At 45.1% G+C, this 27,355-nt stretch overlaps 1 protein-coding gene across 2 annotated transcripts in view; it reads right to left on the minus strand.

Annotated features, from left to right (window-relative positions):
- Window positions 1-1,195: 1,195 nt before the first annotated feature.
- The window catches only part of LOC115104316 (ras-associating and dilute domain-containing protein-like), a 34,286-nt gene continuing 8,126 nt past the window's right edge, over window positions 1,196-27,355 (minus strand). Inside the window, exons 5-15 of one of the 2 annotated variants that reach the window (XM_065006665.1) lie at window positions 25,528-26,232; window positions 25,245-25,282; window positions 24,264-24,561; window positions 19,023-19,242; window positions 18,490-18,662; window positions 10,181-10,325; window positions 8,833-8,996; window positions 8,281-8,668; window positions 3,832-3,968; window positions 2,463-2,602; window positions 1,196-2,286 (exon numbers count right to left, since the gene is read on the minus strand). In XM_065006665.1, the coding sequence (XP_064862737.1) occupies window positions 2,187-2,286; window positions 2,463-2,602; window positions 3,832-3,968; window positions 8,281-8,668; window positions 8,833-8,996; window positions 10,181-10,325; window positions 18,490-18,662; window positions 19,023-19,242; window positions 24,264-24,561; window positions 25,245-25,282; window positions 25,528-26,232 (2,508 nt within the window). In that variant the 3' untranslated portion in view covers window positions 1,196-2,186. Of the gene's footprint in view, window positions 2,287-2,462; window positions 2,603-3,831; window positions 3,972-8,280; window positions 8,669-8,832; window positions 8,997-10,180; window positions 10,326-18,489; window positions 18,663-19,022; window positions 19,243-24,263; window positions 24,562-25,244; window positions 25,283-25,527; window positions 26,233-27,355 lie in introns of both variants that reach the window. The other variant, XM_065006664.1, reaches the window with a different exon arrangement.

Raw genomic sequence — 27,355 nt, forward strand, 5'->3', positions numbered from 1 at the left:
GATCATAAGAGACAGTATATTTATCATCCACCTACTCTATTTCCAAACATGTTCCAGGTTCATTCTTCTGAGTATCAGACTTATACCATTAGACTACGGAGGAGCCCATCCAGGGAGCTTTGAGGTGGTTTCTTCCCAGGAGCACCAGGGTGTCCAGCCTGTTCAGGGTGATCGAGGAGCGGGTTGGGATCAAGACCACCAGCCTGCAGGTGTTCAGAACCAGAGTTCCCTCCCAGGAGACCTTCCTACCGCCAGACAGCTCTCTGGGGGAGTGTGGCTTCACTGGAGGCCCTGAGGACTCACCCAGACAGGCAACACTGTTCTATGACTACAGGCTGGAGTTCACTGACTGCCCCATCCTCAACTGTGACCACTACTTTGGTTCTAAGTGACCTCAGATTGGGGAGGACTACTTTGGTTCTAAGCGACCTCAGATTGGGGAGGACTACTTTGCAACAAGGCTGTCTAGGTGACCTGTATAACTTATAGTATCAGCTGTGTAACTTACTATATCAGCACTTTTTTGATGTACAGATTTCTCTTTGTGTGACTAGCACCACGAAGCAATTACAGTTGATAATTGGCTTTGTTTAGTTAATTATTAAATCTGATAGTTAAAAGTACATTCATGTCAGCGTTATACCAGGGGAGAAAATGGATGACTTGGGCAGAATACTCCTCACAATCAGCAGCTTCTGACATCGTTTTGTGTTTACCTGCAAGCATGAAGTATGCAAAGTGTCAGATTGCCTTTTTAATGCCAAAACAACCATTTTCCTCAGGGCCTCAGAGCACAGTGGAGAACCCTGGGTTGTGTCAAATTGAGTGGTGTAGTGGAAAGTGCTGCTCTAGTGGAAACCAAAGGGCACTATAAATGGCGGCTCTTGTGGTGGCCCCTGTGTGAGACACACCCTTGGTTCCCTGCTACCTCCCCCCGTTTAAAAGCACTTGGTCAACAGCTGGAGTCCTTATTCCCCCCAAAGTGTGCCGTTGCTTTATTTGGCCTTGTTAGGTCCCACGTCGTAGAGTTCAACCATCTGGGGATGCAGGTTGTACCATCTGTGAGGCAACAACCTCTATGGGTAGAAGGCAATGTAGGGATTGGGGAATAACTCAGGAATTTTGGAGCTCTCATTTTGTTTTAAAATCTAAATAACATTTATTTAATATGTTCAAAAATACTGGACAATATAAGTATAAAAAATGGAATACTTTTATTTGTCATCAATACAATTGAAGACTTAACACTGTTGAGAGAGATAGTTGACTTAAAACTGTCAGAGTCATTTGTTTATAAACATTTCATAAACAGTCATAAGTTCCACTGTCACCACATGGGAAAAGTCTGATGTTTAGCAGTGAGCTTGTGATACCTCCAGAAATCTATATTAGATTATCACTGAGATCCACTGAAATGCCTTATAGATAACCATAGAGCCCATGACAACCTTTCGTTATACTGTAGTGCTTCAGAAAGTATTTCACTAATAGCACTTCAGTAAATATTCAAAGTATACAGCCACTACGACATAAGGATGAGTCATTGTTTTTACTCAAAAAATACATTATAATTTACAGTTCTATAAAAATGTTATATTTGCATAAGTTCTTATGGGTTTTGGCATTTGTAAAGCTGAGCAATCTTCAGACAGAATGCTGTGCACTAGCCATTTGTCAGTAGATAGTGTCCTTGAAGACACTGAAATAACTCAACCCTGCTCACAACAACGGCCTTAACCACTGTTCTCTTCTACTCTCCCAAACCCAGTGTTTTCTGGGTACGAAGGACAGCTCACCATGCAGATTTAAAGACTTCTGCAAAGCTGTCTGGACCATTATGTTGATACACATGTCGTGTTTGCGTTTGAATTTGCACTCATTCAAAATGGGTGCTTCAGAGAAGACTTGAGCAATAGTGGATTCAGTCTAGTGGTTTCATCCTCATTTCAGTGTCCTCCTGTTCATTCTATGTACAGTAAAGCTTCATTACAAATACTCAGTGAGTAGTGATTATTCACCAAAACAAAATAAACAGTCAAGTGTCTTTTATCCTTTGGTTGAGGAACACATCTCGTAAAGTACTGACAGACAACTAAGGTCCTTAGTTGGATAAAGAGAGAAGATTAACCTCCCTTCCGAGGGTCAAAGGTCACGTGGGGAAGCCTCCAATGAAACCTTCCTTCCACTCAGCACGTGATCACTGAGCACTTCCCCGTTGATTTGGACTCATTTTTGGCCACCAGCAATCTGAGGGCATCTCCAGATGAACGAATGAGCTCTCTACCACTGTGACGGAGAGAACGAGAGAGAACGTCAGAGGGTGTGTTAAACAGAGGGAGGGAACGACACTACTTTATGTTGTGTTTTATAACTCGTATTACCTAAATAATATCCAGTACTCTATTACAACTTCTTAATCAGCACAGGGTGGTAAAGACCCGTCTCCATCTTACACTACTTACATGTGGTATTCCATGCCCACCAGACTGATGCCGTTCACAGCCAGGATACGATCTCCCAACCTCAGCTTCTGGCACTGGGCGGCTGGGGACTCTGGTACCACTGACTTAATATAGATCCCAGTCATCTTCAGAGGTGTTTTCTACACAGGACACAAGAGGATGCAGGAAGCGTTTGAGGTTGGGCCTGAAGACATGCTGTACCTGCACTATAGCATCATTACAGGAACATCTCCGCTGTTTCATCTCTATCCTACAGGGGGCACCACATGCTATAGAATCCTCCACAGCACTACACCTGCATGCATATACATGAGTAGAGGCTTTCACAGGAAGCATTGAGGTTGGGACTGAGGACATGCTGTACCTGCACTATAGTATCATTACAGGAACATCTCCGCTGTTTCATCTCTATCCTACAGGGGGCACCACATGCTATAGAATCCTCCACAGCACTACACCTGCATGAATATACATGAGTAGAGGCTTTCACAGGAAGCATTGAGGTTGGGACTGAGGACATGCTGTACCTGCACTATAGTATCATTACAGGAACATCTCCGCTGTTTCATCTCTATCCTACAGGGGGCACCACATGCTATAGAATCCTCCACAGCACTACACCTGCATGAATATACATGAGTAGAGGCTTTCACAGACCAGGCACGTTTCTGTTATGAATTAAATGATGAAAACAGCAATTTAGTAGAATTTGAAGCCAAAGGCAGACCTTGGAATGAGGGTAATAATAACCATTGCAGCTGCCTATTGTGCAATAGAGGAGTCTACCGGTTCTTATAAATTAGCTTAGTGTTCTCAATGTGGTTCATGGCTGACTTCAAAAGGAGGTCAACACATTTACCACATGTTGTACACCTGTTAGTAAACCCAAGCTTAAGCCCACACCCACATACCATAACCAACCACACACACACACGAAGTCCCATATAGCAAGAAGAGTTGTTGAGCCTCTCTGTAGTTGAGATCTACGTCACAGTTCAACTCATCATTCATTTAAAGCTAGATTTCCCTGCCTTTGATGCATGATGATGTAACACAGTTAATCATGGGAAATATGTAACCTTTAACTAATTCATTTGCAACTATGAGGTTTGAACAGCCACGCAAGGCCTTATATTAGGATGTCATAAATCACATGACCAAATAAGAGCCACACGCCCCTCGCATCGACAAGGCTGTCACTTTGTACAACCAGGCAGACAGAATGTTAGAGCTTTTCAAGTTTCATTGATTTCCCCATGCAGAGAGGTGACAAATAAGGGAGGTAGAGAAACAAAAAGGAAGATGAGACTTGGGTGAAGGAGATGAACAAAGGAGGAGGTGGAGGAATAAAGACAAGGATTTCACCCACCATTCCATCCACCAGTGCCAGGCCTAGACCATGAGGTCCTCTGTGTAGCTCCACAGTAAACACTTCATCCCCCTCTTTCTCCTCCTCTTCCTCCACATTCCCATTCCTTCTCTCAGAACATTCCCTTGGGCAGCTTCCTGCTGAGGAGACACACACAAGAACACCCCACATTAGACACAGTATCCAATCCCATCTTAACTCTGTTTAAAGTCCTACTTTTCCTGTTATTGTGGTCCTTTTAATTAAATTATGAAGAAATCATATCACTGTGGCAAATTGAGACAGGGTTTACTGCTGGTGAAAACATGAAGGTAGTGTCTGGTCTGGTCTGGTGTCTGTTTGTTCATATGAAAGAGAAGTTCACAATACTGGGCTTGTTTTGAAGTCCGGAGGCATTAGTGTTATAAGGATGATTATTTCTACCAATAGGAATATATATGGATCAAAGACTGGAGGTTCATCTGAGCTGCTCCAGAGGGACACGCAGTTGGTTTGACCTCCTCAACATACATATAACTACCACTGATATTGAACACAGATGTTGCATTTGGACTCCATATAAAAATCATGTCAAGTCTGAGTGCTATAAAACTGTAGGGAGTCCACTAAATACATAGACGTTGTAATGAGAACCATACAGAACCCCACTGAGAACAAACTCTAAAGCTTTGGTCCCTTGGGAAAGCTCTTCCTCAGGTTGGTTCGGTGCTCTGTGGTGTATTTATCCTGTCACAACAACCTGCCACCTGCAACAGTATCACCAGCATGCCCTACACTTTCACCTCGCCCCTGGTCTCCCACTGCTCTTCCCTGCTCTCCTTCGGCTCTCCCCTGGTCTCCCCCTGCTCTCCTTCGGCTCTCCCTCTGGTCTCCCTCTGGTCTCCCTCTGGTCTCCCTCTGGTCTCCCTCTGGTCTCCCTCTGGTCTCCCTCTGGTCTCCCTCTGGTCTCCCTCTGGTCTCCCTCTGGTCTCCCTCTGGTCTCCCTCTGCTCTCCCCTGGTCTCCCCCTGGTCTCCCTCTGCTCTCCCCTGGTCTCCCCTGCTCTCCCCTGGTCTCCCCTGGTCTCCCCTGGTCTCCCTCCCTCTGCTCTCCCCTGGTCTCACTCTGCTCTCCCCCTGGTCTCCCTCTGCTCTCCCCCTGGTCTCCCTGCTCTCCCCTGGTCTCCCCTGCTCTCCCCTGGTCTCCCCTGCTCTCCCCTGCCTCCCCCAGCCCGAGCCCATCTGCCCCCCATGCAGGACCTGCTCTGGACAATGCCTGTCCCGATTAAGATTCCACGCACCAACCCAACTGTAAATTCCCATGACGGGTCAGCCATGTGATCTTTTCTCTCCTGACATCACCACCTCTCTGTAATTCTTGGTACAGATTAAAGGATTAGCAATGCTACCAAAATAGCAGTAAGTTACCGTTAGCGCCCAAAACCATGAGGTTGAGCAGAGAGCAGGAGCACTCTATGGGACTGGGAGGCCACAGTAATACATGGTGGGAAGCTATGGCCAATGTCATAACCAGGGATATGACATGATTAGAGAATATTTCTGTGAAAGTTGGTAATGTTCAATAGTACATCCTTTTCATAACAATATCTTAGGTTTATGACAAACTATTAAACCATAGAGCCCGTATAAAGACAAGGGCCATTGATCGTAATGAGTTCTGATTATGATCAACAAAATGGAAGCTTTAGTAAAACCCTATTTACACACAACCACACAGGGGGTCAGGAAGCTTTAAGCAGGTGGTAAGCACTTACACACAACCACACAGGGGGTCAGGAAGCTTTAAGCAGGCGGTACGCACTTACACACAACCACACAGGGGGTCAGGAAGCTTTAAGCAGGCGGTAAGCACTTACACACAACCACACAGGGGGCCAGGAAGCTTTAAGCAGGCTGTAAGCACTTACACACAACCACACAGGGGGCCAGGGAGCTTTAAGCAGGCGGTAAGCACTTACACACAACCACACAGGGGGTCAGGAAGCTTTAAGCAGGCGGTAAGCACTTATACACAACCACACAGGGGGCCAGGAAGCTTTAAGCAGGCGGTAAGCACTTACACACAACCACACAGGGGGCCAGGGAGCTTTAAGCAGGCGGTAAGCACTTACACACAACCACACAGGGGGCCAGGAAGCTTTAAGCAGGCGGTAAGCACTTACACACAACCACACAGGGGGTCAGGAAGCTTTAAGCAGGCTGTAAGCACTTACACACAACCACACAGGGAGTCAGGAAGCTTTAAGCAGGCGGTAAGCACTTACACACAACCACACAGGGGGCCAGGAAGCTTTAAGCAGGCGGTAAGCACTTACACACAACCACACAGGGGGTCAGGAAGCTTTAAGCAGGTGGTAAGCACTTACACACAACCACACAGGGGGTCAGGAAGCTTTAAGCAGGTGGTAAGCACTTACACACAACCACACAGGGGGTCAGGAAGCTTTAAGCAGGTGGTAAGCACTTACACACAACCACACAGGGGGCCAGGAAGCTTTAAGCAGGCGGTAAGCACTTATACACAATCAAATGTTACACAGAGCGTTTGTCTCTGATTTAGAGTTGAGGGAATTATCTGGTGTTAATCAACAGGAAAGGCCATGGACTGCTATAAGATTGTACTGGACTAACAGGCTTTTATTATCTAACCTGTTGTTTGGATATGACCTGGGACTGTGGTATCTGAAATCAGAAACATTCAGGATTCTCACAATGTTTTAGATAAAGTGGCATCAAACTTATAGACTCACTCTCTTTTTCTAGGTGTTTGACTCAACGATTGTATCCCTTGAGAAAAGGTCAATGTACTGTATAGGACAGGCGCACTAGACTACTATTTGAGAATGTCCGGGGGTCACACACATTTCCTAGGTGGCAAAGGTCCGGATAGGTATTGTCATTTATCGGCGTAGTAACAAACCCCCACCTCCCAACCCATGCGACCTCAAACTGTTTAAATTGTACACAGCCATATTGCTGGCGGAGAGAAAATGTTGTCAGTTTAAACCTCGTTTCCTGCAATTCTACGCATTTTGACGTTTTAAAGCTAATTTCTTGATATTCTACACATTTTGACATTTCTGTGTGTTCATATGATACCTGAGTAACTGAACAAAATCAATGCGGGCCGCTGGTGTTGAGGCCCCTGGGCACGTAATCTGGCCATGATAACTACAGGATTTAGATAGCTGGTTAGTCTAATTTACCCATCTAGCTCACATGGGCTAGTAGTAATCCACTGAACATTTCTGACAGGTTATAAATAGCTCTCTAAGGTCCGTCAGTGAAGGACATAACAAGAGGGAAACTGTCCATGCGCTACCAAATTTCGAAATTGCACTTCTGCATTCTACAATTAGAACTCTCAACAGCAGTAAGTTGAACGCCCAGCTGAGTTCCTAAATACAATTACACATACAATTAAAATGTCATTTCTGTCGGGACCCACGGTCCGTATTGACCCCGTTCTGAGTCTCGATTGGGACCGCGGTCCGCCTGTTGAGTATGGCTGGTATAGGACTTATATAAAAGTGTTCGAATCTTATACATTGTTTGAGACATCGCCAGAGAAAGCTGACCTGCTTTAGGAAGGGGGACGTCATTGTTATCCCTGGAAGTTAACCCTGGAAGTGTCCCTCCCAGTTACGGAATAAGCTGTTTAGTCCTTTCCTCCCCATTCTCAGCTCAACTCCTCCACCACAGAATAAATCATAACCAGAGAGCAGTCTGCTACAGATGACCTCATGAGCAGAGCTTCAAAAAACAATAGGCCTGAGGAGAAAATGGCCTTTCCTCTACACATGGAATCCACCCTACAGGGAGAACACAACCTTTACACAGCCAGAACAGCTCTTTATTCCTCCAATGACCTGTAGTTTCTGTCCAAAGTCAATAGAGTCGAAGAGATGAAGGGAGGATGAGAGCTCTCCTCCTCCTGTCATATCAAGCACCTTGTGTCAACCTGGAGCCACTGGGGACAAATATGCACCAGGGACTCCCGGGTCAAGCAGACAAATTCTTCCTTTAATGGAGCCTGTCAATCATTGGTGGGTTGATATTACGAGGGAGGCACTAGCGACCTAACTCCAGGGGTTAGGTACATGAGCCACAGTGTGAGCTGAGGTGGCTGTATTTGCTGTGACAGGAGTTTTACATCACTTTAATCAAAACCCGCAGAGGGAGGGAAAGGCCATGAAGGGATCCTCTGTTATTCTTTGTCTTTGTAATTCATCCAAGGGGATTGAGACAGGATCAGTTTCTTTTAGGATTACAATGTACAGTATGTGCCCCCCACTGTTACAGCATCATCAATCCTCTGTTATGATTGGTCAATAACACACTTCAGCTGACACATGGCTTTTTATGCTCCTTTTCTATCAATCAGAGCTGTTTGTATTGCAACTGGATGCTCTGTATGTAGCCTGACTGTATGACATAGCCCTCTGTGTTACCTTTCCTGTGCTGCCGTGCTGCTCCCTCCTGCAGGTCTGCCTCCAGCTCAGACTGAGACAGCTCCATGCCCTGGGGGGTGTTGGGGGGCGTCAGCAGGCAGGAGGGGTCCAGAGCCAGGCTCTTGTGGCATCCCAGGTCAGCCTGGCTACTCCTAGGTAGGGTGTTCTGCAGCTCCAGACTCTTCAGCTTGTGGGTCAACTCTGCCTCTGCCAGGCTGCAGCTTAGGTCACCATGAGACCCCCGGGCCTGAGGGGGCGCCGCAGGGCTCAGAGAGTCCACCTCTGCCCTGAGCGAGGGGCAGGGAACTGGGTCAGGGACCACCACTGTGACAGAGGGCGAGGAGCGCGAGGTCGCAGACTTGGCGTCTGTAGCTGTCCCACTGAGTGCCTGAAGGGAGGGAGAAGTCAATAAAACAGAGATGGGAAAAACATCAAGGTTAAAATGTCTCATTTACTGAGCACCACCAGCCCAGGGTGGCCACTGGCCTCTCATTAGATTGTATATTTGTAAAATCTGGGTACACAGAGTCAGAAGGTCAGATAGGTGGTTACCTGCTGTGTTGTTTGACTGGTGGGGAGACTACGGATAAAGTCCTGCAGATGGCCTAGCTGCTCAAACAGAGCGGGCTCCGTGATTGGTTTACCCAACTCCAGGTGGAAGGTGTTGCTAGGCAGGATAAGGGGAGGGTGGTTGTCGAAACTCTCCAGGATGTCAGCTAGAGGAGGAGGAAAATACAGGACATCATTAAAGACAGAAGACGTGACTCAGAAAAGATTACAACAGAAGCTCTGGAAGAGCTTTCTCATGGTGTACACTACATTATTTATACTTGTTATTTCCTTTTACTTCATTAACTTAATTACATCTGATTTGTAGGTTAATCCTTTAGATTCTCCAGTTAAAGAAAGACAGTCATGGCCTCTAGGATAAGATAAAGTTCCCCCCAGGGGGTGCCAGCGGGAGTTGGGCCATTCACACAGAAGAGGTGAGGTGACAGAGGACAGAGAGGGGAGACAGGTGCCAAGACCTATATTGAGAGGGGTGGATTTGAGAGTTAACTCTGTGGTGAGATTGATTGGGCTGGACAGGGTTCTCCTCTCTAACCTACCCACTGTACCCATGCTCCAATTTAGAGTTAGACTGGGACAGGCAGACAGGATTACTCTGGGGAACACACTCAGCCACTCCCAGACACTGGGAATAGGCCTCTAGTTACTAATACCCTGACTACACCGCTCGCGTCGCGTTGCAAAATACATTTCGAAATCTCTGTTATTCAATTATTGCACCCACACTGCTCGCGCGCGTAAACAAGCGTCTGCATTGCCAAGGGCTAAAATAGAACTCCTTTCTATTTCTGACGATGAAAAGGCCTGGAAAGAGGTTAGATGACTAGAAACGATTCAGTTGACCATTTTACGTGTGGATTAATTGTCGGAGTAGAGGACCTTGTGCATTTCAGGTAAAATAACAACTCAATGTTTATATCCCAGGACAAATTAAATAGGAGAAATTAGCTAGCAAGTGCAAGCTAACTAGCTAAATTGCTATAAATGTTTAATGCTTTTCGACCTGTCCCCAAATGAATGTAATTGGTCTGTTTTTATATTTTAACCTGCGTGTTGTGATCGCGTTTGGTGTAGGGGGACAAAATATATTTATGCACGATGGCGCACGCGTGCAGCCGGTTTGGGTTCCATGTAACCCTGTCAGGGCGACAGTCTGATCTGATTGAGTCTTGGCAGAGTGAGAGTGTGTACACAAGCGTACAGACTACATAGGCTATGTGAATTTGTTTGTCCAAGAAACACGTGTGTTTGTTTCAAAATTTGGTTTATACACGTGAACGTGTCTGTGTGGCTAACCGCCATGACTCTGCTGTATCTGTGTTCCACTCACTGGTCCTGAGGGCAGCCTCTGCCTCGTCTGGCGAGGGGTTCCAGTCTGCAGGACAGGCCCTGCCTGGGTTATACTCCCTCAGCATGTGGTGCAGTTGGGCTGGGTTCAGAGGCATGAACTCAGTCCTCAGAGAGCTCCATGATGCCTGAAACACACACACATATGTACACTCACACGTTACAAGAATATCAAAGTACAGGCACAAGGACCATGATACAAGGAATATGATTGCATATTTCACAAAAGAGTAAACATGGCATCATTTAAATGCAAGAGCTGGCAGAGCTGTTTGATGTCATTGTTGTTAGTGAAACTATAAATGACAGGGTAGCATTTCCTCAGTGGGGTTATTTCAACACAAAGCTATTCGTGTAAAACAAATATTTCAAACCACAAATCTGTCCAAGTACTGTAATTGCATATTTGTGTCATTCCTATGACAGATTATGTGGCGATGAATTCATTAGGAAAATACATCTAGGACTGTAAGTAATACTTGTCATGCCAACCTGTCACTGTCTGTAGTAATAATAAAATCAACACACACACACACACACACACACACACACACACACACACACACACACACACACAATGGAGAAATGTTGAAATGCTTGATTGTGGAAGTCAATGTTCCTGAATGTCACATTTTCCATCTATTTGACTAAACATTGATGAGTCATAAACGTCAAGCGTCAGATGTCATCAGAAGATGTGCTAATTACAGAGTCTAGATTCCTGGATGTGTTATATGACTATGAACAATCAGGTGTTTTTTATCCTCTCAGTTTATCTCTCTCTGGTTAGTGGGAATAAACACACAAGAGACTTAACCTTCAACTATTTCCTCATTCACTCAGACACACCTTGGAGAGCTGAGGTGTTTTAATGACTCAGTAACTAACCAGAAAGACATAGGTGAATCATTTCAAGATGACATCATTGGCATAGAGGTGTTATTGGTATGCTGACAGGCATTGTGTAGAATATATCAGACCATATTTACCCCAGCCTTGTATCCCTTCATTACTCCAATGAGCACACCCTCTTTGTCGCATGACAGCACAGAGGCTGGCCAGAAGGAGGAGTTATGGGAATGTTTATAAGCAATAGAGACTTATTTTTACATTATTTTAAGTCTATATGTTCTATATCTACTATTTGACTTGGTGTATCCCAGTCATAAGTGGCATAACATTATGGCATCAATGACACAATCTTCCTAACTTTATATCATCAGTAATTACTGGAGACAGAGAGCTCAGCCATAACAAAACCATGCCACATCACTGGTCATTTACTATGTCCCTCACTCCCTCGAGCCCAGAACTCCAGATGGAAAACAAAGAAAATCACAAGGGTGTGTGCTCCATTTTACCAACCACAACATCTGACCCCGTGCCATGGGAGTGATCCATAAACAAAACCACCAGCCTCCTAGCAACCATCCCCACGAATAGAGGAGAGAGGCAGCCTTTGACTGAGGGGAGACTGGTTCTACTACTGGGGAGCTGTTTTGGGGCTGTTACCATGGCTGCCTTCTGGTTAGATATTGAGAACATGTGCTGTCTCATACTGTATTAGCCCCTAATGGCTGTGGATGGAAGAGTGAAATGCTGCCCTGTCAGTCTTGTTGCACTGAGTCTCAGCAGGCTCCTTTCTCCATTCCTGGTGAATGAGTTCCATCTAAATAAAATCAGATCAAGAAACTATAAACTCTGGATCTAAATTAAATATGAGGGCAGCTGCAGGAGAAAATACAACTTTCTGACTGAATTTGATGCTTTAAGGCTGTGCAAACTGTGGTTTTAAGATAAAACCCACAACTATCCACAACAACAGTGCTGTAATTGGGATGAGTAGGAGGTGATTCTCTCATGTACTAACCCGGGAGAACATTACAAGACCATGACGTGTCCACAACAACAGTGCTGTAATTGGGATGAGTAGGAGGTGATTCTCTCATGTACTAACCCGGTCCACAACAACAGTGCTGTAGAACATTACAAGACCATGACGTGTCCACAACAACAGTGCTGTAATTGGGATGAGTAGGAGGTGATTCTCTCATGTACTAACCCGGGAGAACATTACAAGACCATGACGTGTCCACAACAACAGTGCTGTAATTGGGATGAGTAGGGAGGTGATTCTCTCATGTACTAACCCGGGAGAACATTACAAGACCATGACGTGTCCACAACAACAGTGCTGTAATTGGGATGAGTAGGGAGGTGATTCTCTCATGTACTAACCCGGGAGAACATTACAAGACCATGACGTGTCCACAAACAACAGGCTGTAATTGAACACAACAACAGTGCTGTAATTGGGATGAGTAGGAGGTGATTCTCTCATGTACTAACCCGGGAGAACATTACAAGACCATGACGTGTCCACAACAACAGTGCTGTAATTGGGATGAGTAGGAGGTGATTCTCTCATGTACTAACCAACAGGCTGTAGAACATTACAAGACCATGACGTGTCCACAACAACAGTGCTGTAATTGGGATGAGTAGGAGGTGATTCTCTCATGTACTAACCCGGGAGAACATTACAAGACCATGACGTGTCCACAACAACAGTGCTGTAATTGGGATGAGTAGGAGGTGATTCTCTCATGTACTAACCCGGGAGAACATTACAAGACCATGACGTGTCCACAACAACAGTGCTGTAATTGGGATGAGTAGGAGGTGATTCTCTCATGTACTAACCCGGGAGAACATTACAAGACCATGACGTGTCCACAACAACAGTGCTGTAATTGGGATGAGTAGGAGGTGATTCTCTCATGTACTAACCCGGGGATGAGTAGGGAGGTGATTCTCTCATGAGAACATTACAAGACCATGACGTGTCCACAACAACAGTGCTGTAATTGGGATGAGTAGGAGGTGATTCTCTCATGTACTAACCCGGGAGAACATTACAAGACCATGACGTGTCCACAACAACAGTGCTGTAATTGGGATGAGTAGGCTGTAGGGATGTGATTCTCTCATGTACTAACCCGGGAGAACATTACAAGACCATGACGTGTCCACAACAACAGTGCTGTAATTGGGATGAGTAGGAGGTGATTCTCTCATGTACTAACCCGGGAGAACATTACAAGACCATGACGTGTCCACAACAACAGTGCTGTAATTGGGATGAGTAGGAGGTGATTCTCTCATGTACTAACCCGGAGAACATTACAAGACCATGACGTGTCCACAACAACAGTGCTGTAATTGGGATGAGTAGGAGGTGATTCTCTCATGTACTAACCCGGGAGAACATTACAAGACCATGACGTGTCCACAACAACAGTGCTGTAATTGGGATGAGTAGGGAGGTGATTCTCTCATGTACTAACCCGGGAGAACATTACAAGACCATGACGTGTCCACAACAACAGTGCTGTAATTGGGATGAGTAGGAGGTGATTCTCTCATGTACTAACCCGGGAGAACATTACAAGACCATGACGTGTCCACAACAACAGTGCTGTAATTGGGATGAGTAGGAGGTGATTCTCTCATGTACTAACCCGGGAGAACATTACAAGACCATGACGTGTCCACAACAACAGTGCTGTAATTGGGATGAGTAGGAGGTGATTCTCTCATGTACTTAACCCAACAACAGTGCTGTAATTGGGAGAACATTACAAGACCATGACGTGTCCACAACAACAGTGCTGTAATTGGGATGAGTAGGAGGTGATTCTCTCATGTACTAACCCGGGAGAACATTACAAGACCATGACGTGTCCACAACAACAGTGCTGTAATTGGGATGAGTAGGAGGTGATTCTCTCATGTACTAACCCGGGAGAACATTACAAGACCATGGCGTGTCCACAACAAGTGCTGTAATTGGGATGAGTAGGAGGTGATTCTCTCATGTACTAACCCGGGAGAACATTACAAGACCATGACGTGTCCACAACAACAGTGCTGTAATTGGGATGAGTAGGAGGTGATTCTCTCATGTACTAACCCGGGAGAACATTACAAGACCATGACGTGTCCACAACAACAGTGCTGTAATTGGGATGAGTAGGAGGTGATTCTCTCATGTACTAACCCGGGAGAACATTACAAGACCATGACGTGTCCACAGCCTTCCTGCAGCCCCTGGACATTCATAGGATGAGACATACAGTAGGGTGGGCCTGTCACGGCAGAGGTCACTCTTTTCTTTGAAGGTGACAGGGCTAAAGCTAGCCTTGTGTCACACACAGACTGACAACAGGTTTTCCCTATCTTCCTTATCTTTTCAGGTGTCATAAACATGACCAGAAACAGGATATGTGTGTGTGTGTGTGTGTGTGTTAACATTTGTTCCTCCACTTATTTTTTTACATATTTAAAAAAAAACTTTATTTAACTAGGCAAGTCAGTTAAGAACAAATTCTTATTTACATTGACGGCCTACACCGGCCACACCCGGACGACGCTGGGCCAATTGTGCGCCGCCCTATGGGACTCCCAATCATGGCCGGATGTGATACAGCCTGGAATCGAACCAGGGACTGTAGTGATGCCTCTTGCACTGAGATGCAGTGCCTTGGACTGCTGCGCCACACGGGAGCCCCTTAGCTGGGTTATTCTATATGGTGGTCTCTGTCTTTATGTCTCTAACTAGCCCACAGTGTTAACTAACCCAACCACCACCAGATATGTTACGGCTCAACTTCCCCCCAGTAAACATGATCCTCCTTTCAGTGGATTACAGAGAGAATGGCATGCTTAAGGAAGTATTAACTACTCCGTGGCACACAGTTTAAAGCCACAGGCATCAACAACATGGGATTTAAACATACAGTGCCTTGCAAAAGTATTCTGCCCCCTTGAACTTTGCGACCTTTTGCCACATTTCAGGCTTCAAACAAAGATATAAAACTGTATTTTTTTGTGAAGAATCAACAACAAGTGGGACACAATCATGAAGTGGAACGACATTTATTGGATATTTCAAACTTTTTTAACAAATCAAAAACTGAAAAATTGGGCGTGCAAAATTATTCAGCCCCTTTACTTTCAGTGCAGCAAACTCTCTCCAGAAGTTCAGTGAGGATCTCTGAATGATCCAATGTTGACCTAAATGACTAATGATGATAAATACAATCCACTTGTGTGTAATCAAATCTCAGTATAAATGCACCTGCACTGTGATAGTCTCAGAGGTCCGTTAAAAGCGCAGAGAGCATCATGAAGAACAAGGAACACACCAGGCAGGTCCGAGATACTGTTGTGAAGAAGTTTAAAGCCGGATTTGGATACAAAAAGATTTCCCAAGCTTTAAACATCCCAAGGAGCACTGTGCAAGCGATAATATTGAAATGGAAGGAGTATCAGACCACTGCAAATCTACCAAGACCTGGCCGTCCCTCTAAACTTTCAGCTCATACAAGGAGAAGACTGATCAGAGATGCAGCCAAGAGGCCCATGATCACTCTGGATGAACTGCAGAGATCTACAGCTGAGGTGGGAGACTCTGTCCATAGGACAACAATCAGTCGTATATTGCACAAATCTGGCCTTTGTGGAAGAGTGGCAAGAAGAAAGCCATTTCTTAAAGATATCCATAAAAAGTGTTGTTTAAAGTGTGGAAGAAGGTGCTCTGGTCAGATGAAACCAAAATTGAACTTTTTGGCAACAATGCAAAACGTTATGTTTGGCGTAAAAACAACACAGCTCATCACCCTGAACACACCATCCCCACTGTCAAACATGGTGGTGGCAGCATCATGGTTTGGGCCTGCTTTTCTTCAGCAGGGACAGGGAAGATGGTTAAAATTGATGGGAAGATGGATGGAGCCAAATACAGGACGATTCTGGAAGAAAACCTGATGGAGTCTGCAAAAGACCTGAGACTGGGACGGAGATTTGTCTTCCAACAAGACAATGATCCAAAACAAAGCAAAATCTACAATGGAATGGTTCAAAAATAAACATATCCAGGTGTTAGAATGGCTAAGTCAAAGTCCAGACCTGAATCCAATCGAGAATCTGTGGAAAGAACTGAAAACTGCTGTTCACAAATGCTCTCCATCCAACCTCACTGAGCTCGAGCTGTTTTGCAAGGAGGAATGGGAAAAAATGTCTCTCGATGTGCAAAACTGATAGAGACATACCCCAAGGGACTTACAGCTGTAATCGCAGCAAAAGGTGGCGCTACAAAGTATTAACTTAAGGGGGCTGAATAATTTTACACGCCCAATTTTTCAGTTTTTGATTTGTTAAAAAAGTTTGAAATATCCAATAAATGTCATTCCACTTCATGATTGTGTCCCACTTGTTGTTGATTTTTCACAAAAAAATACAGTTTTATATCTTTATGTTTGAAGCCTGAAATGTTGCAAAAGGTCGCAAAGTTCATGGGGGCCAAATACTTTCGCAAGGCACTGTACATACAGTGAAACTGGCCATGACCCCACTCTCCGAGGATGTCTAAGGGGGAGTTGGGATATGCAAAAAACACATTTCCAATTTCCACACGTGTATAATACGCACTTGTACATGTGTGAAACAGGATAAATTAATTAATTATAATTATGAATTATTATTATGTCTATTTGTTTAAGTTATTGGTGCAAGGACTGCCTATCTGTCACGTTCTGACCTTTATTTCCTTTGTTTTTATATTTATTTAGTATGGTCAGGGCGTGAGTTGGGGTGGGCAGTCTATGTTTGATTTTCTATGATTTGGGGATTTCTATGTTTCGGCCTAGTATGGTTCTCAATCAGAGGCAGGTGTCATTAGTTGTCTCTGATTGAGAATCATACTTAGGTACCCTGGGTTGCACTGTTTGTTTGTGGGTGATTGTCTATGTTGATTGCTTGTTTTAGTACAGTTCTCATTAGCTTCACGGTTGTTATTTCGGTTATTGTTTTTGTATAGTGTTTCAGTGTTCAGTGTTTTCTTTATTAAAATTAATGATGAACACATACCACGCTGCATTTTGGTCCTCCGATCCTTCTCGCCTCTCCTCTTCAGATGAAGAGGAGGACGACCGTGACACTATCTTGGCAAAATGTGTATTTTCTTCATCAATAGATGAGAAGTCATTGCATAATACGTGATGTAGAGTACAATTTGGTGGGGAAAAAATTCCATTGTTTCCAAGCATTCTTTTCCCTCTCCCACAGCTCTGTCAGGCTTTTTTAATGATGTCATGTGGTGGCGCATGTGAGTTCCAGTCAGGTGACATCAGTCAGTGAAAATAAGCTTACAGCTCTAACATTTTCAATCTGTTCCATACCTTGTAAAACACCTGTGGTCTACAATGGATACATTCAGAATTGCTATAGTGGACAAAAATGTTGTCATTAACACCCCATTGCTTCATTGCTTTACCATTACATCTAGGTGTTGTCATCACACCGATAGTGTTAAGACCAGTCTAACTGTTCTCATAACATCAGAAGTGTGTATCGTACCTGAGGCCTGCAGTATTTTTCCAGATCTGATAACTGGCCAGGGCAGGGGAATGTTTAGTAAGGTGCTATAGAGATATAAAACCAACAGTCTGTGTACACACACCTTCTCCCACAACTAGTGTGGCAGTGAACAAACAATATCTCTCACCCCACAATGGCCCATTCAAACTGCTATCACAATGTTATGATCTTATAACTACTTCAACAGTATCACCTCTATCAAAGACAACATGCATTTCTAAGAGTAAAACCTAGTTAGCAATGAAATGTAGGGAAACAGAGTTTCAGTGATGATTCATGAATGTTTTCAATGTTTTGTCAGATTTTTCTAAATACTTCCCAAAGGTTTCCCACTCGAGGCATGTTCGGTATGCCAATAATCTCCCGTGGGCAGATTCTGCATTTAGACCCAAGAATCTGCCGGGACTTAATGGGATCCCTGTGATAACGAACTGCAGTAGTTTCAGTCTTTGGGTTTTCGACACTGGTTATATGGACGTATCAGGATTGAACGAAGGCGGGGCTTAAACTGCTTGGCTACAAGTGATTCACACGTGGCCCACACAGATCGGAAGGGGGGAGGGGGCTTTGGATAAGAGTTTCTTTTTGCGAGTGTGGAGACTTTGCAAACTGCCGGAACTCACAATTCCTTACACATATAGACCCAGAAGTAAATCACACAGTTGACCAAATGAATAATGATTTTACTTTTGGGTTAACAGAGATTAGTGTACCAATAATGAGCTGAGACACTTGGTGATGTACAGTCTAATACACTATATATTCAGACTGCTTTGGACATCTTGGCTGCAGTGTTATTTAGTGCTCTCCAAACCAAAACAGGAAGTGAAAATAAAGGAAGTGCCCTCTGACCTGTAGTAGGTTCTCCTTGGGCGTTGCCAGCAGATTGACAGCAGCAGAGAGCTTCTGGAAGAACTCCACAGCCAGGTCTCCTAGGCCCATCCCCTGTATCCAGTCCATCAGCAGGTCCAGGTTGGCCCTGATCTGGACCCCTCTAGACCACTGGTAGAACCCACCTCCAGAGCCTGCAGAACAAAACACCACTCAGACATGCTCATGTAATTTCGATCATAGCTATTGAGTATAATGAAACTTCTATAAGATGCAGCATGCTAGCAGATACCCATAGACTTCCAGTTATTGCACTAACACTAGTTAGCATTGGCTCATGAAACTACCTCTAACATTCTCCATAGTGGACACAGAAACATAACAATGATATCCACAAGTTCATCTTACTCTGGGGAAAGTCCAAATCCTGAAGTATCCCATTAACACATACATTATGTATTTTATGAGGATACTTGTGATAGGACTTTGAGGATATTAAGATTTGATCCTACAAAACCCCATGGATGAGAAACAGAGCATGTTGAAGGTCTCACCTCTCTCCATGAGTGCGTTGAAGAGGGATGCGTTGGTGAAGAAGAAGAGGTAGGCGCAGAGCTGTGAGCTGATGTCAGAGTGCACCTGGAAGGCGTTGAGCAGAGACAGCGCCTCCTTCAGGACATCCAGGATGCCACTCACGCCCTCGGGCACCCGCAGCTGCCCGCTCTCCGAGAACGGGTTCCCATCCAGCAGGCCTGGCAGTGCCGAGTACATACTCTGAGGACAGAGAGAGGCATGCTAGAGGCGTTAGTCACAGCTACATGACTTTACCTCACTGTACCATAGTCTAGCACAGCACCTCTCTGAGGAGAGAGAGGGAGATAAGAAACCTTAGTCACAGCTACATGACTTTACCTCACTGTACCATAGTCTAGCACAGCACCTCTCTGAGGAGAGAGAAGGAGATAAGAAACCTTAGTCACAGCTACTGTACCCAGTACCACTAATACAGAAAGTATACTGCATTATATATTGATCTTTAAAAGGGACGTTTTGGCAGCGATTCTCACTTTATCAGCCATACTCTCTATAAAATAAACCTTCAACATGCAAACATTTGTTGACAGATTCAGTAAAACTGCAGTGGAATCAGTGACTTAATCAACAGGGCTATGCCCACTGACCCTGAGCTTCCTGAGCCAATCAGAAAACAGTCAGGGCCCAAGGAAGAGGGGTTACAGAAAGACAGACAGGAACAGACACACTTCCCCTCCAAAGGGGGATTGCCAGGGGCCTGATAGCCAGGGGCCTGATAGCCAGGGGCCTGATAGCCAGGGGCCTGATGCTGTCCAGTCTTGACACTCACCATTGTTAACAGTGTACCATACACAGTCCTGGGAATCCCATTGATAACACAGGTGCCACTGCCATTCCTGACAGAAACACAAATGTTTCCCAGTGACTCAGCCCCGCTCTGCCCCCTCCAGCCTCCTAATTCCCATAATAAATACATGCCAATAATCATAAACTAGCTGATAATAGCCCATGCTGTTGACTACTAAGGAATGGTAATGCCAGTGAGTAATAGGCATGAGAATTAACTTCTCCTACAACTTCTCCTGGAGTGTTTTGTCTCATGGTTGGTTATTCCACCAATTAGGTGTCTTTTGAGTAGTGTAACTTGTTGGGAAAAACAAAAATGTTATATTTCACCTACTTTTAGCAGTATTTCACCTACTGTCATAAACAGTACATGTTCTAAAAAAAAACTTTTTTTCCAACTCAAGAGGTAAAAAAAAAAAGGACTATAGTAAGTGCCTATTAAGTGCCAAATAAGGTAACAGGGTTGACCGTAACAGGGTTGACCGTAACAGGGTTGACGACTTCATCTTAAATCATCCATAAATCCCCTTGTGACAGGGGGAATCAAAGCTTGTTTCATGCAACAGGGAGGGGCAATTGAATGCAAGCTTCACTAAAAAAATATATTTAAAATATATCTACCCTGTCTATGCTCGACCCGCTCAGCTTTCCACTACAAAACACCAGAAAAGACTACAACCACCTGCTTTTACACTATGATTTGACTGTTAGTTTCTTTTTATTTGCACTTTGAAAACTGAAGTTTCACCATCTTTAAATGAGAGTTCAGTTCATGTAACAGGGTTGACCTTAAAAGGATACTGGCAATGAGGCCCTTTATCTACTCCCCTAGAGTCAGATGAACTTGTGGATACCATTTTTATGTCTCTGTGTCCAAAACGAAGGAAGTTTGTGGAAGTTTCGCGAGCCAATGCCAGCTAGCTTTAGCGTAATGACTGGAAGTCTGAGGGGTTTCTACTTGCATGCTTAAAATGAATCACTAATCACATGAAGGGGCTGAGTCACTGGCTTACTGGTGCTCTTTCATGCCGTCCCTAGGAGGGGTGCGTCACTTGAGTGGGTTGAGTCACTGATGTGATCTTCCTGTCTGGGTTGGCGCCCCCCCTTGGGTTGTGCCGTGGCGGAGATCTTTGTGGGCTATACTCAGCCTTGTCTCAGGATGGTAAGTTGGTGGTTGAAGATATCCCTCTAGTGGTGTGGGGGCTGTGCTTTGGCAAAGTGGGTGGGGTTATATCCTTCCTGTTTGGCCCTGTCCAGGGGTATCATCGGATGGGGCCACAGTGTCTCCTGACCCCTCCTGTCTCAGCCTCCAGTATTTATGCTGCAGTAGTTTATGTGTCGGGGGGCTAGGGTCAGTTTGTTATATCTGGAGTACTTCTCCGGTCTTATCCGGTGTCCTGTGTGAATTGAAATATGCTCTCTCTAATTGTCTCTTTCTTTCTTTCTCTTTCTCGGAGGACCTGAGCCCTAGGACCATGCCTCAGGACTACCTGGCATGATGACTCCTTGCTATCCCCAGTCCACCTGGCCGTGCTGCTGCTCCAGTTTCAACTGTTCTGCCTGCGGCTATGGAATCCTGACCTGTTCACCGGATATGCTTCCTGTCCCAGACCTATTATTTGACCATGCTGGTCATTTATGAACATTTGAACATCTTGGCCATGTTCTGTTATAATCTCCACCTGGCACAGCCAGAAGAGGACTGGCCACTTCTCATAGCCTAGTTCCTCTCTAGGTTTTGGCCTTTCTAGGGAGTTTTTCCTAGCCAACGTGCTTCAACACCTGCATTGCTTGCTGTTTGGGGTTTTAGGCTGGGTTTCTGTACAGCACTTTGAGATATCAGCTGATGTACGAAGGGCTATATAAATGCATTTGATTTGATTTGTTTGATTTGATGAAGGCCAAAAAGATCATTAAAAAATAAAATAGCCATCACTAGCACATTAGAGGCTGCTGCCTATATGCATAGACTTGAAATCACTGGCCACTTTAATAAATGGAACACTAGTCACGTTAATAATGTTTACATATCTTGCATTACTCATCTCATATGTACAGTATATACTGTATTCTATCTATCTATCTTTAGTCTATGCTGCTCTGACATTGCTTGTCCATATATTTATATATTCTTAATTCCAATTCTTTTTTTTGTTAGATATTACTGCACTGTCGGAGCTAAAAACACAAGCATTTCGCTACACCCGCAATGACATCTGCTAAAGATGTGTATGTAACCAATACAAATTGATTTGATGATCTTCAGCAAATATAACTAAGCGTTTACAAAGATGGTGAAAACTTTGATAAATGTTGATGTTCAGATCTTCCTAGAAGTCACAGAGGGACATGTCAAAATGCAGATTTCTTTATTCATATTGAAAATCAGATTTATTGAATTTTCCATGTGTTCTATACTAAAGGGACATTCATTTAATGTAATTTTTGTGTAAAATTCCCACTTTAAATAGCAACGGGATACAAAAGTCACTCACTTCGTGGAACGACCCACATACCGGTCAAGGTAGAGGAAGGCGTTAGCAGAGCAGGAAAACAAGCAGGAAAACCTGTTTCCCAACAACAGTTCAGTGCCCAACAGTTAGTGGTTGTCTGATAGAATGCAACCTGTTTGAAAAGTTGTGCTGGAGTTATTACCCTGACGTCATTGCTCATTTCGTGCATGGGCGGGTGGCGGGAGGGATTTGAAAATTCAAGCTAGATCTATCTGACTTTGAGTCACAGTGCAGAGATCCTGGCCTCCTCCTTCCTTCTCCCGCTCTTCCCCCTTCCCCTTTCTCCACCCCCCCCCCCACCCTCCTCCTTCCTCTGACACAGCTCTCTGCCATTGTTTTAGTCCATGACATCACCCCTCAGGCAGCCAGGTTAGCAAGCACGTATCATGACTAAGACAGACACTTCAGAGGCTCTGAAAGATCATAAAGCCCTGCCTGTTAAATCCCAATCACCATACATACATTCCTTCAACCACAGGTCACTAGATAGATTAGAGACCAGTTCTGCAGAGCTACAGGTGCTGGTTAGTTATTAAGCTGAGATTGGCCGAATGAAGGGAACTGGGGATCATAATCTCCAGTACAGCATTAAAAGTCCAACTGTTTTAGAATATAAACCAAGTTAAAATGTTGGTAGCATGTCTGAGAAAACATACATGGCTGTGGGTGTGAGCTTGAGTAGTTTGTTGACAGAAATTGTGTCATACTGGCACAAAAAGTGTCACAATTCATCTAAGGTATGTGGCCTGCGTTTCTCACTTGACCCCAGAACGTGCCCATCCCTCCTTGTGGTGTGTCTATGTGGAGACTGCCCCTCTGTTCCTGAGCAGGAAACAGACTTTTGGAAAAGGCCACTACTCTGCCCTGCTTCTCCACCGGACTACAGCTGCTTCCCTGACCACTGCACATCCAACCACCACCAAAACAAAGCCTGCTTTCCCCTGAGCTCCAGCGGTGACTGTCTAACTAGAGCCTGTAACTATTGGGGGGGGAAATGACCTTCCCCTCACCATGTAAAAATGTAAATGTACCTGTCAACAGGGAAAATCAACAGGGAAAGTTGACAGGCATGTGTAAGCTTTCTTTTATCAATGGTTTCTGTCATGAAACGGAAATCTAGAGACAGGAAGAGGTGGTCTCGGAGCATTCAAAACAGCAGCAGCACATACAATCCTGTTCCCTGTTCCCACCCATGCCGGTGCTCCCTCCCATCCTGGAACAGTCATCGCCAGGCATTGGGTGTCTATTGCTGGTCTCTGGGTTACTGTGGCAGTGATGGTGCTCTGTTAATGCCATAGAGTTAGTTATAGGGCCCAAACATAGGAAACTCCAGTAAACCCTGCCTGGGAGTGTCTTCCTGGGGCTCACTGTTGAACAGGATAGACCTGTTGTTGCTCTCTATAAACATTTCAAAAGACTTTGGAAATACCCTCAAAGTGTATTTACAGAATATTAAAAAGATGATAAGTAGTCCTTTATTCCACTGGAAAATATGACACTAATCTGACACGCCTATCCTTACTGAGAGAGCCAGAGAGAGTGTGCATGTTTCCCCTGGCTTATTATGGCTTATTGTCTGGCATGCTACCAGCAAACGGAGAATGGTGTTCATAAGGTCTCTAGTCCTGCTTCCCGTAGTCCACAGGCAAAGGATGGCTTTCTATTTGGGCTGTGCAAGGTTTTCTGGAGCAAATAGTCAAGGATGTTATTATTTGTGTACATGTGCGGTGTGTGTGCGAGGCACGTGTCTATGTTTGTGTGCATGTTGCATGCATGTAATCTATTGGTGAGTGTATCAGTGGAGGCTGGTGAGGGGAGGACGGCTCATAATGATGGCTGGAACGGAGCAAATGGAATGCCATCTACAATGTATGATTATAGTATGTGTGACTATGCACTAACCTTGGTGAGGTAATAGACAGACTGCTGGAAGGTGAACATGATGACCTCCTCCAGGACCGTCATGGCCTCCTCACTGGCAGTCCTAGTGGACCACATCTCTGACTCCGGCTCTGAGCCCTCCTCCTCCTCCTCTTCCTCCTGCCTCCAGGGCAGCAGCTGGGGAACGTCATGCTGGATGAAGTGCAGCAGCTCGATGGAGTTGGCCATCCACAGCACCAGCGGCCGCAGGCCTGGGATCAGCTCCTCTATGCTCAGCAGCTGCACATCCTCTGGCTCCTGATGGACATCACTGAAGCTCCTGCAAGGGGAGACATATAGACAGGTCTGAGTTCAGTCCAACAGCCAACAAATACCCTGTACTGGGTGAATGGCACTAAAAGTGGCTTGCGAGTGATTCATATTTTACAGCATGTCTCTATCCTTTGGAATGAATGCTAATTTAAACCATTACATTTGATTTCCATGTACAATTGAGTGAAATATGAAATGAAACATTCATTCTTAAAAATCCTTCCTCCTGTCTCAGCAGGCAGCCAAAGCACAGCTTTGGAATACAGTGCCCTGCAATAATGTTCCATAACATTAAATCATCATGAGCTATCATTTTGACTTCATACACTTCAATGGGCGGCAGATAGAGAAGTATGAACATCAAGAGACCATGACTCATTCTCAGCTTCTTATTCTGTAAAGAAGTCACTGGGACATGTGACAATGAGAGAATACTATATCTGTGTACTATACATCCCTCCCAGAAATTCAAGTAGAATTGTTGTTGGAAGGCAGTAGCATCATATTCTAAGACTCCTAGCTCTACATACAGTCTGTATATGACTCATAGCAAACACTAAAGTTGAAAGGGGTGTTAGTGTCAGAGGCAGCAGGTTGCCACTGTTCTGCAACCTGTTGTCATCTTTGCTGTTCATTGTTAGCATTTCTGGGGCAGGCTGAGTGATTGAGGTTGGAGAGGCGGCTACTCACCTTTCTGGTTGGATCACAGCAAGCTCCTTTGTCTTCTCCTGCAAGAGGACAGAGATAAACACAACATTGATTTCAAACCAGCAGCAAGCCTATCTAAGTGATATTCCATCCTGATGACACCTTTGATTACATTTCTTTCTTTACAGTACCCTTGAGACACACAGTATGTTGAATTCATAACCATTCAAGGTTTATTTGTGGCGTGATGATATAAAAGGTCAATCGTTTGACTGGAGAGAGTGCATTGTTTTTGTGCATAGTGGAGGTGCATAGTTTTACTCACCCACATGGTGAGCTGGATCTGACTGGCTATGCGGAGCAGCAACCTTCGGAAGTGTGTCAGCTGGAACGTGGTGGCTGAGTGTTGGATGGACAGGCTCAGCAGGAAGGCAGGGGTCAGTTTGGCCTCGTCCCCATTGGGGTTCACCATAACCAGGACCTCCTGCAGGACCCTGTCCTCCTGCTCCAACTCATAGCTCAGAGATACCTCTCCACCCTCTGGGTCCTTCCACCGAGGAGGAGCCGGCTTCCTCTGGACCCTAGGGCATTTCATGGGAAGGGCGGAGCCACATGATTGACAGGAGGATGACACTCCCACTCCTCCGTCATGGGCGGGGCAGAGTTGTTTCATCCAGAGAGGGGTCTGTGGGGCCCCTGGGGCAGCGGTGGGGTCTTTAAACATGAACAGGTAGTGTCGGCCCAGACCCACCAGGTCCCCAGGGGTCAGCTCCACCTCCTCCTTCAGGAGGAAACCATTCCGGGTGACGGGGGCGCCGTGGAGGGGCTTCAGCAGGGTCAGAGTCCGCTTGGTGTCCCCCGGGAAGGAGTTGGTAGAGTCCAGGCGCCTCACACAGCAGTGTTGGGGAAGAATGTCTGGGGCAAAGAGGAGGATGTCCACCTTGAGCCTTTCCTCGTCCTCTCCGTTACAGTGCTCCCTGCAGCAGCCGAAGATGGTGGTGGTGCCGCTCATCAAGTAGATGACAAAGTCCTGCAGCGTAGAGGGGCAATGGAAGGTCAACCAGCAGAATCCATGAGAATGACTGGCACAATAATTAATGTACTGGTTTCAGTTTGCAATATGCTGATTTTGCAGAGAGCCACATCAATTTCCAGAAATACTCTGAATAAACATTGATAAAAGATACAAGTGTTATTCACAGAATTAAAGATAGACTTCTCCTTAATGCAACCGCGGTGTCAGATTTTTTAAAAACTTTACGGAAAAAGCACACCATGCAATAATCTGAGTACGGCGCTCAGAGACCAAACCAGCCAAAGAAATATCCGCCATGTTGGAGTCAACATTAGTCAGAAATAGCATTATAAATATTCACTTACCTTTGATGATCTTCATCAGAATGCACTCCCAGGAATCCCAGTTCCACAATAAATGTTTGATTTGTTCGATAAAGTTCATCATTTATGTCCAAATTCCTCCTTGTTGTTAGCGCGTACAGCCCAGTAATGCATCTTCATGAGGCGCGAGCACTAGGTCCAGACAAAGTCCAAAAGTTCCGTTACAGTCCGTAGAAACATGTCAAACGATGTATAGAATCATTCTTTAGGGTGTTTTTAACTTAAATCTTCATTCATGTTCCAACTGGAGAATTCCTTTGTCTGTAGAAAAGCAATGGAACGAGAGCTACCTCTCACGTGAACGAGTGTCACGAGTTTGTGGCACTCTGCCAGACCACTGACTCAAAGAGCCCTTATGAGCCCCTCCTTTACAGTAGAGGCATCAAACAAGTTTCTAAAGACGGTTGCCATCCAGTGGAAGGGACTGAGTAGCAGGCAGTTTACTCTGGGCACGCTTTTTATCCAAACGTGAAAATGCTGGATTGTGTATGTGTGCCATTCAGAGGGTGAATGGGCAAGACAAAATATTTAAGTGCCTTGAACGGGATATGCTAGTAGGTGCCAGGCACACCAGTTTGTGGCAAGAACTGCAGCGCTGCTAGGTCTTTCACGCTCAAAGGTTTCCTGTGTGTATCAAGAATGGTCCACCACCCAAAGGACATCCAACCAACTTAACACAACTGTGGGAAGCATTGGAGTCAAGATGTGCCAGAATCCCTGCGGAACGCTTTCGACACCGATGGGGTGCCAACAAA

This window comes from Oncorhynchus nerka, linkage group LG21, assembly GCF_034236695.1.
Source record: "Oncorhynchus nerka isolate Pitt River linkage group LG21, Oner_Uvic_2.0, whole genome shotgun sequence".
Classification (NCBI taxonomy): domain Eukaryota; kingdom Metazoa; phylum Chordata; class Actinopteri; order Salmoniformes; family Salmonidae; genus Oncorhynchus; species Oncorhynchus nerka.